The sequence below is a fragment of the Miniopterus schreibersii genome, assembly GCF_964146895.1.
Source record: "Miniopterus schreibersii genome assembly, chromosome: 2".
NCBI classification, from domain to species: Eukaryota; Metazoa; Chordata; class Mammalia; order Chiroptera; family Miniopteridae; genus Miniopterus; species Miniopterus schreibersii.
This window is the reverse complement of record NC_138102.1, coordinates 137,808,016-137,820,495: the sequence shown is the minus strand read 5'-3', so window position 1 is coordinate 137,820,495 and position 12,480 is coordinate 137,808,016. Positions and strand designations below refer to the sequence as shown.

Sequence of the window (12,480 nt, the reverse complement as noted above, 5' to 3'; positions counted from 1 at the left end):
ACATACTCTTAAAATCACCTGGACTTGTGTTGTGAAATCTTTCCTGCATGAAGTCGAGAACGTACACACTACTGGCGAGCCCGAGGCAGACTCGCTCTATGCCTGGTCCCGTTTTCAGTAACGGAATGACATTTGGCATTGAATTTCAGTTCTGTCCAGTACTAAGCTGGTGATCTTGAGCATGTGGCTTAACCTAAACCTCAGTTTCCTCATCAGTATACTGAGAAAATAAATGGGGAAGTTTAAATGAAATCATGGCAGGCAGTGCTACTTAAAGTATGGTCTGCAGACCATTGGTTCACGCACTATTAGCAGTCTGCATCAAGGCAAGTACAAAAAACAAAGCATAAGCATTTAGAACATCTCACAGCAATTTAAAAGTTAGTGTTTACTGAATCTAATAATAAAGCCTACATTCTTCATGTTTTTCTTCATACAGAAAACTAGAAAAGTTTTTCTAGTAATTTAACTTTTCTAGTCACAGTTCTAGCATTTTATATCCATATCTCAATAAAGCTGGAGGAAAAAAGTACTGATCTGCAACAACTTGCAGGGGGAGAGGGGGACCCGATCTGATCCTTTATCAAGATAGTTGCAGAGCCCGGCTGGGTGTGGCTCAGCGGTTGAGCATCGACCTGGGATCCAGGCGATTGGGGCTCGATTCCCAGTCAGCACACATGCCTGGGTTGCGGGCAGCTGATCAATGACTCTCTCATCATTAATGTTTCTATCTCTCTCTCTCCCTCTCCTTTCCTCTCTCTGAAATCAATAAAGATATATATGTATGTATATGTATATATATATATACACACATACATACATATATACATGTGTGTGTGTGTATATATATATATATATATATATATATATATATATATAAAGATAGCTGCAGAAGCACTGATATCCAGCACTTTACTGAATGGTGAGCACTAAAGGAAGAGCTCTCAAAATATTAATTTCCTCTCCATCTATTGGGCGCTAAAGTCAGTCACTAAATGCTTACAGAAGAGCCTTCTAGGCAAAAGATCATGTTGTACAAGTGCAATGGTGGTGCTAAAAAATTTTAGTTGCAGAAATAAACCCACATAATATAGAAAATAAAATGTAAAAGATGGTGCAGGCTCTAAATAAGTGATATTGTAAAAGAAATTCTGAAAAACTAGGGCTCTTTTCAGGATACAGTAGCCAAGGAGGTTTTGTCAGAGGAATTGTGATTAGAACTGGACTTTTTAAAAGCTGCATTCATTCCAGAAAGCTGGGAGGAGGTGCATTTAGGCAGAGAACTGCCACAGCAAAAGCAGAGAGAGCCACTATGAATAGATGAGTCTAACAAGAAAGCAATAGAAAGTGAACCTGGATCCTGCTTTATGGGAAAACCTTGTCTTTGTCTATCAATTCAAGGACTCTGAACATGAATCAGGAGTCACTGAAGATTTCTGAGATGAAAAACAAAATGATCAAACTGGGACTGCACAAAGCAGGGTCACATATTCTACTATTGTATCACTATACATATCACTCTCTCTGTGGTCTCAATCTTTTTTCCTTTCACTGCATTCACCCTGCAAAAGATTCCAACCTCAGATCAATGCAAACATCTGCTTTCTAGACTCTTGGACTTAAATCTTGACTCAGATTTGCTGAAGAAAACCATACAACCCCACACAGTGATACACAACTAATATACAGTTTCCAACCTGAGCAGGGACCTCAGCCTGGCCCAGCAAGTCATTTTAGTGTTCCTGGTCCACTTACTCTTCTTTTTCCCCAAGGAACAGCTGTTTCTAACTTTCACTGTTATCTTCAAGCCCCTTTACTCCACTGCTTCCAACACCTCATACCTGGTGTCCCTGTTCTCTTTCTCTTAGGAAAAACTGAGGTCATCAGACATGACCTATCTTGACTCTCTCCACCCAAGCCTAAAAACATATGTATTTCAAATGCCCACTGTTACTTCTTTGCTTCTAATCTAAGCTCTCCATTTGTGTGACTGATAATCACTTTCTGTCCCTTAGTTGGTTGCTCCTCATTCATTTGTTACCAATCTTCATACTGATCTCATCCCCATGAGCTGCTCAAAGTTCTTCCATCTTAGGGAGAAAAAACCTAACATAAAACAAAACCTCTCCTTGACCCCATATTGGCTGCTCCTCCAGCACTGATGTCCCACAGGTCTGCACCTTTAGTCTGCTTCCTCACTTTACACAGCCTCTTTTCACAAACTGATCCACTCCCACATCTTCAACTACCATCTCTGAACCATGAGCAAGCAAATCTGTATCTCTTGCCCCTAAGTTCTCCTGGTGCCAATCCCACACGTTACACTAATGAATAGCACTGAGTACCTCTATGTCCCAGAGATATCTCACACTCAACACGTCTAAAATTGAACATCTTCCCCCCAAGTTTGTCTCCACTTGTTTTGGATCTTTCAGAGACTGGCACTATCTACGCAGTTATTCACAGAAGAAACCTAGGAGTCATCCCAGATATCTCTGGTCATTGACTCAGGCTAATTCTCCTTAAATTCTCCTATCTAGTCGCTGTCCATCCCCATATTCAGGACCTGAGCTAAGGCAGTCGGACCTGTCTTACTTCAGGTCCTAAGTATCTCTTGCTTACTCAACTGCTTCCTAACCACTTTCTCTGCCTCCAGTCTTATTCTCTTCAATCTACCCACAATATAGTTACCAGATTTGGCCCTATAACCACTTTGCCTGAAATCCTTCGATGGATACATAAAAAACTTCACAGTGACTGTCTCTGGAAAGACTGGGGGTGGGGGTGGGAGAGTCTGCAGCAGGAGAAAGATTTACCTTTCACTTTAATAGTCTGAATTGTCCACCACTTGCATGCATTACTATACAAAACTAAAGTTTCAGTGGCCATCAATGCTTACAATACAAAGTCCTTCGTGATCTATCTGCTTTTATTTATTTATTTGTATTTTTTTAATCCTCACCTGAGGATATTTCTCCATTGTTTTGCAGAGAGAGAGTGGAAGGCGGAGAGAGAGAAACATCGATGTGAAAGAGACACATTGATTGGTTGCATCCCAACCAGGGCCTTGACTGAGCCCGTAACCAAGGTATGTGCCCTTGGCTGGAATTGAACCCTGGGACCCATCAGTCCGCAGGCCGATACTCTAACCACTGAGGCAAACCAGCTAGGGCTCTATCTGCTTTTAAGCGTCTCTCTCAAGACACTCTGTCTGGCCCTGGAGTTTACCCACTCATCCTTTAAGACTCTGCTGAAATGGCACTCCGTCCTGACTTCTCCATACAGAATGGACCTCTCCTTTGTGTCATTTAATAGAGTTCCATCATGGCATTTACAGCTCGTGTTGTACTAATACTTAAACAGATTGTTTAAAATGTCTCCCTCCGTTAGCCTTACATTCCCTAAGGGCAGGGTCGAGTTTAGTTAGAGCTCGAGTGTGTGGGTGGGGTGGGGTGGGGGGTGGGCTTGGATAAGAGTGTTTTGAAAATGCTCATCAGGTGATTCTAACTCAATCCCCTGTGAACAACTGCACTATAAAATAGATTCCTTGAGATCAGGAACCACTATGGTCAACACAACATAGATGCTCAATATATAGTTTCTAATCTGAACCCAAGTAGACAAGTCTCAAAGTTGAGGAACGAAAGGTTAGGGCTGGAGATGTGGAGGCATCAGGATATATAAGGATAGTGCGTGAAGTTGCATAAGTAGAAAAGCTTACTCAAGAGAGTTTGGAGTGAGGAGTAAGGAAACCAAGGCGGACTTTTTTGTTACTCTGTAACTGCAGAGGGCTGGTTTACATGTGTTTTTTCTTCCAGACTATGAGTTCCTTAAGAACAGGAACTCTATCCTACTCATCTCTCCTCACCTGGCACTGGGGATAGTACAGTGCAAGGTACACGTTAGGAGCTCAGGAACATTTTACAGAGTGGTACCAGTGCCACTGATAATAGGAGGTACAGTACTTCAAGGACACAAAGAAGTGACTACTTTGACCTAGGAGAGCTGGAAATTGAAGTTTTCAGAGGGACAACTGTGCTCAGTCCTGAAAGAGTTCACTTAGCACAGAAGTGGCTAGAGCTCAAGTAGAAGGAACAGCAGGAACATAGGTACCAAGGTATGAAAGAGCACAATGCAGATACATCCTTTCCACATGGCTGGGAGTCAAGTGCATGAGATAGGAACATAGTAGGGAGCTTTAGAAAATGGAGATGAGAGGGTCAGGGCCAGACTGAAAAGCCATGGACCTAAGGATTTAAGCCAGACTGTGGGCGGCCTAAGAGGAGTTTTAAGTTTAATCTGAAATGGCCACGTTGACTTTTTATGAAGGTAACTAGTGGCAGCATGAAGGGCAGAGTAAAAAATTGAAAGACTCAAAGGAAGGAGCTTAATTAGTGGCCGCCAGTCCAGTTAACAAACACGAAGAGGCTGTGTCCTCCTTAAGTTTGATAACCCAAGAAAAAGCAGGGAAGGGAATACAAAATCCATTCTATAAAAGCCCAAGATTTAAGTCAAGCGACTTGTGAATTCCACTCCCGCTGGCCACCAAGCGGCACACCTGTATTTCTGGGGTCTGAACTGCATGGGGCGTTCCGAAGCGGACATGTCCAGGAACCTCCTGTTCTACCTTCGGGGTTCCAAGCCCCTTCCCATGACAGCCCCACCCCCCATGAGGACCAAGCTGTACAGAGTGGCGCGGGGAGAATGAACAAGCGCCCCGCCGGGCCAGTGGGGAACGCTAGGGCACCCACCGGGAACGCAAGGTGGGAACTGCGCGTGCGCACCTAGAGTGCGCCCCGCCCTCTGCCTTTAAATCTGGTGGCGGGAAAGGACACTCAGCGTCTCCCAAGAGTGCCCTGTAGCTTCGCAGGCACGCAGTTCCCTTAAAGCCCTCTAACCCACACATGCACTCACCCGCGCCCCGCCGGTCTTCAGGACCCCGGGAGGCCGGCGCCGCGCGGTCTTGCCCGCCACCAGCTGGGAGGGACCAATCTCCGCCCGCGCGCGGCTGGGCTGGGCGAGCCGGGCTGGTCCATGTAACCCGAGCAGGCAGGGGGCTCGTGACAAGGTAAGGAAAAGGGAGACGAGTACAAGTAGACTGTTTTATCTGAGTCGATCCCCTACGTTGAGCCTATAATTACAACGCAATCAATTTTCTGCTGACTTAAGAAAATAGGAATCAGAGTCCGATTAGATGTAAATTTACAAATATTCTTCCCCTTCTCTTAGTCAAGTGGATTACTCCAAGTCTTAAATGGTTAGTTGGGAAAGTTAGGCTTTATTTGGGAGGAAGTGCGGATTGAGTTCCTGGTAAGAGTGGTCTTTTGCGGGGCGGGGGTGTCTGTGGTACTGGAGGTATAGGTTTAAAGCTTGCGAAGCGTGCAGGAGGCTCCTGAAAGGAAGACATCAACAATAAGTATTCGTTGGTCAGTTGAGGGTCTCCTCTGGCCTCAGCTGAGATGAGTGTATTTTGCCAACAACAAAAGAAGATAGAGCTCAAACGACTAATTATCTCCTGAATTATTAAGCATTTGAATCAATTTCTGGGATATGAGAAAAGTTAGATGAGGTTTGATGAAAATGAAAGGTCAGTTGAGAGAAAAGTGAAAAGACACATACAAAAAGGGAAATAAAAGACTATAAAACTAGTGATAAAAGCAGAAAGATGCCATTTGAAGAGTGTTTTGATCTGCTCTAACTAAATTAAAACTCTGAGGGCGCCCTTGGGGAGAAAAAAAAATTGAAGGTTAAAGCCTCTCCCTCCTATACCCCACCCCCACCCCGGCTTTGCTCCAGGCATCAGATTTCCTGTTTTTCCCTGGGAGCTCTTCTGGGGCTTAAGTACCAATTGCCCGGAGGCCCTGCTGGGGATGTCAAGCAGAACACTTAAGCTACTTAATTATCTAGATTCTGGGCTCACTGTCCCCTTAGTTGGTGAGCTCCCTGGTTCAGGGCTCCAAAGAGATCCATCTTGCCAGAATGAGCAGAAAGCCCAGCCAGTGAATGTAGACAGATTTATGTGGCTTTACCGAACAGCTCAAACCCCAGCATTCCCTTATCTCAGAGCTACTTCCCCACCCAAGCCCCTGGGGCAATCATCCCTGAGATAAGTAGGCTACACTCTCCCATTAACTTCCCAACTTTTTGGTACAACTGCAGCCTGAACTGGGCCTAATACCTCCATTTCCTCTCTTCCTGCCCCAGCCCCTTCTCCCAACCCTTGGAATGCCTTGTGTCCTCAACTTCTCTCCATCTGCCTCCTGTGAGTACTCCCTACTTCCCTGCTTCCTCAGGAACCTAGAACCATACAGTTGTTTGGCATGAGTGTAAAGACCGGAAACTTAACGTCTTGGTTTCCTGCACTCATCACACCGGGTTGGGAGAGGAAGGTATAGGATGATACCTCTTTTCCCTTCCCTACTTCTGCTATGCCCCAAAACTGAGACACAGCCACGTTCACTCACATTCATACACACAATCATGCACACACAATGGTGAGGAGAGGTGGGATGGGGAGGAAGGGAAGTTTGCGCCAACCAGCTCATGAATGCAACTTGAAAGATTTCACACAGCAAAAGGCAAAAAAAACCCCAACTCACACATAAATTAAAAAATAAAGAAGTATATGCCCCTCCCCACAGTCCCTTTCTTCATCCAGGGGCTGACTTAGCCCCTCCACATAAACCCAAAAGCCTCCTACTCTCTCAGTACAACTGGAGCTTTTACAGGGCCTGGGTCTTTAATTCGACAGGTTCTCCTGTGCCCTCTGGTTGTCCATTGAAGTCACTGGGCCTGGTACCCTTGAGAACAGACAGTCTCTCAGAAACACTCTTGAGCCTGGGGAAGAGGAGAACGTCGTAGAGGAGACTGCCCAGGCCCCCTCCAATGATTGGGCCCACCCAGTACACCTGTAGGAAGAGGAAAGGAATAATCAGGCGTGGAGGGAGGACCAAGAGAAAGGCTGTTCTTTTCTCAACTCCAGAGGCAGAAAACAGATGTACTTGGGTACTACTTAAACAGAAATCAGCCCGGCCGGGCATGGCTCAGCGGTTGGGCATCTACCTAGGATCCAGGCGATCGGGGTTTGATTCCTGGTCAGGGCACGTGCCTGGGTGGCGGGCTCGATCCCCAGCAGGGGGCAGTGGATCAATGACTCTCATCATTGTTGTTTCTTTCTCTCTCTCCCCCCTCTCCCTTCCTCTCTCTGAAATCAATAAAGATATATTTTTTTAAAAAGAAAGAAATCAGTTTGTTTGTGTGTTTGTGTGTATGTGTGTTTTAAAACTCTAAACTGTTCCACTGTCTGCACCTCAAAATTCACCATTTCTTTTCTGACTCATCAAATTATTCCTTTATCCCATTTCTTCTTATCACAGGTATATTCTATCTGTTGTTATTAGTTGGTACTAGTTTACATATTACTTTGAAAAAAATTTTTTAATTGTGACAAAATACACATAAAATTTATCATCTTAAACGTTTCTTTTTAAAATTTGATTTCAGAGAGAGAGGGAGAGAGATAAATTTGTTGTCCCACTAATTTATGCATTCATTGGTTGCTTCTTATATGTGCCCTGATTGGGAATCAAACCTACAACCTTGGCATATGGGGATGACACTCTAACCTAATGAGCTACCTGGCCAGGGCTCTTAACCATTTCTAAGTTCTATAGTGTTAAGTATATTCATGTTGTTGTGCAAGCAATCTCCAGGACTTTTTCATCTTGCAAAACTGAAACTCTACACCCATTAAACAACAACTCCCCGTTTCCCCTCTCCCTAGCCCGTCAACTACCATTTTGCTTTGTTTCAATGAATTTGACTATTCTAGATACCACATATAGTTGGACTTAAACAGTATTTGTCTTTTTGTGACTGGCTTGTTTCATAAGCATAATGTCCTCAAGGTTTATCCATGTCGTAGCATATGACAGGATTTCCTTCTTTTTTAAGGCTGAATACTATTCCATTATATGTATATACTAAATTTTGTTTACTCATTCATCTGTAGGGGACATTTGGGTTGCTTCTACCTTCTGGCTATTGTGAATAATGTGGCCATGAAAATGGGTGTACAGCTTTGAAAAAACACCTTTTTTAAAGTTTAAAGCGAAAGAGTTTATTAGTAAAGCAGTGAGACAGAGAGTGGGCTACTCCACAGGCAGAGCAGCCTGAAAATATTTTAAAATTATTTTCATATATTTTGTCTGGCATATGGCCAAACAACACAAACAAACCAATTTTTATTGAGGACTTATTCCATACCAGATTCTGTGCTAAATATTTCTCACATATAACTTTAACACTTACTTTTCATTACACCTCATTTTATAGTAAGGAAATGGAGGTGCAGAATGACTGAGTTCTTGCCATGGTCACACACAAAGTTGGCACAGTGCTAAAACTGGGATGAGGCCCAGGCCCACTGTGCCCATACACATCCTGACAGCTGAGAGTAGGAGTTTTTGTCTTCCTATTCAGTTGTCTGTCCTGACAGTGCTAGTTTTAGAATCCAGTGGATACTTAGTAAAATTCCCTGACTAACCAGCAAAGGACCTATGAACAAAATTCTCTCTTTCTGGCAAAATAATGAATCCTGCCCACACAAGCATCCCAAACTCTGCGACAGCACGCTTAGCTGAGTGCTGGTAGAGCAGTCAGCACATCCAGATGGAAAGCAGGGACCAAACCTGGAACCTGCAGTCCAAACCTGGAACCTGCAATGCACACCCATCCGGGAGGCCTTCAACATCTTGCTCCTCTCCCCTCACTCACCCAGTGGTTGGTGAAGTTTCTGGTGAGAATGGCAGGAGCAAAGGAGCGGGCAGGGTTCATGCCTGCACCAGTATAATACATCTGCAAGAGACACAGTTGTAACTGAGACACTTCCCCCCCTCCCCTCAGCTTCTCTTCCCCACAGCCCACATGTCCCTGAGGGCTGGCACCTTGCCTCCAGCCAGCAGCAAGTAGAGAAGGAAAATCCCATGGGAGTCTCACAGTGGAGTGAAGGCACTGATGCCTCATCTGGGCATAGACTATGGATCCATAGTCTAAGCCCACACTTACCCATGATGCATGTATTTCCACCCTGGGTTCAAGAAGGACCAGTTAAGGTGATCACAAGAGGGAGTAATAGGAAGGGTTGATTCCTCTGTGCTGACTGATATAGAGGGAGGTGAGTAATGTTCATGGTTGATAGTCAGGTGGGAAAGGTTTGGGGGCCCTGGAATCCTTAAAACAGTAGTTGCTCCCCTCTCCTACTTACCCCAAAGAGGTGCCCCAGGGTAAGGGAGAAACCAACGGCCAGGGCCACAGAGCCCAGGCGACCATTCCGTCTCTCGTCATATGTGGCAAAGATGCAGAGCACGAACTGCAGCGTCAGGAAGATCTCCACCGTGGTGGCCTGGCTTACACTCACCCCTGGGTGCAACTAGGCAAAGAAAGAAGGGAGGAGGCTTATTAGGACTGTCACAGTGTTACCTCCTCAAGATTTCCCAGGTAGGCACCCCTCCCTCCTTATGGCATCAGTGTCCTGGAGATGAAGGATAATACAACTCTTTCCATAGTAACTGTATTTGTTTCTTAATTTCTCCTAATGTAGAAAATAATTGCACCCAGTTTTGTGATGCAGAAACTGAGGTCCCATAGGTAAAATAAGTTTCCTCAAGAACCTGCAAGGAATTGGAAGGAAAGCTGGGACCAGAACTCAGGTTTCTTGATTCTTAGTCCAGAGCTCTATGCCTTCCTTATCCCCCCAAAGCACCTGCCAATCCTCTCCACCCTGGAACACACACACACACACACACACACACACACACACACACACACAATGTTCCAGATCCTGAGGGTACTGATTCACCTGCACCAGGCAGGGAGGCAGGGCACCAGGTTCCCTCAGCCCCATTCAGCTGATCATTACCGTGTTAAGTGCTAGGTTTCCTCGGACGGCAGGTGGGGTAACACTATACAGCACGGCGGCCCCAGCCATGGCTCCTAGGAGTTGGGCTGCCATATAGCAGAAGGCACGGAGCAGAGACATCTGGGAGCCCACAAGAAAAGCAAAAGTGACTGCAGGATTGACATGGGCTCCACTGATGTGGCCCACAGCCTGCACCAGTGTAGCCAGGGCCAGACCAAAGGCCAGAGCCACCTGCAAGACATGCAGGGGTCCAGGGGCCCAACGCAGTGAGGCCCCCAGCCCAAAGAGGACATAGAAGAGGGTGGCAAAGAACTCAGCAAATATGGCCCTCCAGAAGGAGGCTGACCGCAGTTCCCACATGGCAGGGGGGATGGGCACAATGCCTGGGTCCCTGATACCCCCCTGGCCTGATCTGGGTGAACAGTCCCCTTTATAGAGGACTCTTAATCCCTGGGAGGGGCAGGGTGAGGTGGCTGGCCCAGCCTCTTAACCCCTACACAGCTGCAGAGGGCTGGGCCCATCCTCATGCATCTAATAAAGCTGCTGGATTTCCCCTTCCTCCTCAACTGGGAGATGAGCAGAGCCATGGGTGTAGAGGTGGGGGTAGGGTCAGGACTAGAGAGGCTCTGAAAGGAAGGGACCAGGAACAGAGGGACTGGAAGAGTCCCTTTCTTTTCATGTCAAAGTTGGGGCTCATAGTCCTGATTGACATCTATATTAGAACATTACTCAACTCTTCCTGGAAGGTCAGGCAAGCTGAGTTCACTTCATGGAGTATGAGACTGTGCTCCTGGGGGCCTCCAGGCTCCTCTGAGTCAGCCAGGAGTAAGGGTGGGTGTGGGGGTCAGGAGTGGGGTGCAGCAGGGATGTTGGATAACTGAAGAGAATTCTTTAGTCCTCTGGGATTAGAGGGCCTTTTTCCATTGGCTGGTTTGGGCTGGAATCTGTGGACCCTGCAGCTCTGGGACAAGAATAGTTCTGCTGTGTCTGGCTTTCTCTGACCTGGGTTCCCTATCCCCAACCCGTGTCAGCACCTCCCTTTCCCAACCCTCAGCCTGGCCTTTTAAGCCACAGAGACATATGGTGGAAAAAGCTGTCTTCTACAGATAGGTTGGAAGTGGGGTTGGAGGGGGCTGGGCAGGAAAAAAGAGTTAAATCTCAGAATCAACTTGCACTTCACCTTCCCTGACTCACAAGGTCCTAGCAGCAGGTACTGAAAGAAAGGAAACTGAGTGATGGCTATGAAGCAATGGGAGAGTTTAATGCCTCCTAATATGACTGTGATCAGGACACTGGAGTCCTAAACCATATTCCTTTGGGAGAGGTAGGGGTAAGCGTGTCTGGGGAAACAGGCTGGTCAAAAGACAGAGAACGATAAGATGGGGAAGGAAAGCTTGAAGAAAGAGATTCAGTTGTGCTCAGGCTTGGTGAGGGACTTGGAACCTAGAAGTGGGGGCTGTGTGGTGGTGGAGAAGGTAAATGGGCTCCACTATATCCACATTGTGGCAAGTCTTAAAGGCCACAAGCTTTTCTCATGAAGCACCAGAGGAAAACAAAAATGTGAAGGATAGGCCTGTAATACTGGTGCCCAGCATCGGTGCCATCCAGTACACCTGTGGGGAGAGCGGAGGAACACAGATCAGGGCCTTTGCCCCTCTCCTCCTCCAATATCCAGCTTGGGGATGGACAGGAAGAGGTCCAGCAAAGGCCGAAGGCCCATCTAACTCATTCACATGCAGGAAGTTGCTGAGAACAGGTCAAAGGGCACCTAAGGGGACTGGAGCTTCCAATTTCATGGAAGAAGAACAACCTGTCAGAGGTCCTTGGAGTCTCTTGTGTTTTACAAGCCCCACTAATCTGACTTCGGGCCCTGTAACCCTGGCTTCATCTCACCCATTGGTGCTCCCAGATGCCAGTCATCACTGCTGGACACAGGGAGTGCCCAGGGCTCATGCTGCTTCTAAAAAAGTACCCCTGGGTAGGAGTAGAGTAGTAAATCATGGTGTTAAGACCAGAGTCTTTAGCAACAGATACTTTGCTTCAGATATGGGTGAGGATACAAAGGGACAGAACTAGTTCTGACGGTTGGTCGGAGTGTAAACTGGGATAATCATTTGGAACACAGTATAGCACTATCTTGTAAAGATGAACAAATACATGCTTTCTCACCCAGGAATTTCACTGCTTACTTACACACCCAAGAGAAACTTTTCTATACCTCCGTCAGGAGACATACACAGGGATGTTTAGAGCAGCACTGTTCACAATAGCAAAACACTTGAAGCGACCCAAATGCCCATTGGCAGGAGAATAGATGAATAAACAGTGGTATATTCACACAATGGAAAATTATTGAACAGTCAAAATGAGCGAAACCCCACAGTGACACTCAATAATAGGGATGAATCTTGCAATAAAAAAATCAACAAAAAAAAATAGTTCCAGAAGACTATACATAGCATGATAACCTTTTTGTAAAGTTAAAAAAACACATCTAAAATGAAAATATGCTTTTCAGAATACTATAGATGAGATGAAACTACACAAAAGAGAGAACGAAA

General features: G+C 45.9%; 2 protein-coding genes across 4 annotated transcripts in view; both read right to left on the bottom strand.

Annotated features, from left to right (window-relative positions):
• The window catches only part of TIMELESS (timeless circadian regulator), a 31,102-nt gene extending 26,113 nt beyond the window's left edge, over positions 1-4,989 (bottom strand). For all 3 annotated transcript variants that reach the window (XM_081129503.1, XM_081129505.1, XM_081129506.1), the window contains exon 1: positions 4,915-4,989. The gene's annotated coding sequence lies outside the window, so the exon portion shown is untranslated. The remainder of the gene's footprint in view (positions 1-4,914) is intronic.
• Positions 4,990-6,722: 1,733 nt separating this feature from the next.
• On the bottom strand, positions 6,723-10,279 carry MIP (major intrinsic protein of lens fiber; the record flags this gene model as incomplete). Its single annotated transcript, XM_081128925.1, has 4 exons — positions 6,723-6,908; positions 8,776-8,856; positions 9,266-9,430; positions 9,920-10,279. The coding sequence occupies 4 exons, from the start codon at positions 10,277-10,279 to the stop codon at positions 6,723-6,725; spliced, it is 792 nt and encodes a 263-aa protein (XP_080985051.1).
• Between the last annotated feature and the right edge of the window lie 2,201 nt (positions 10,280-12,480).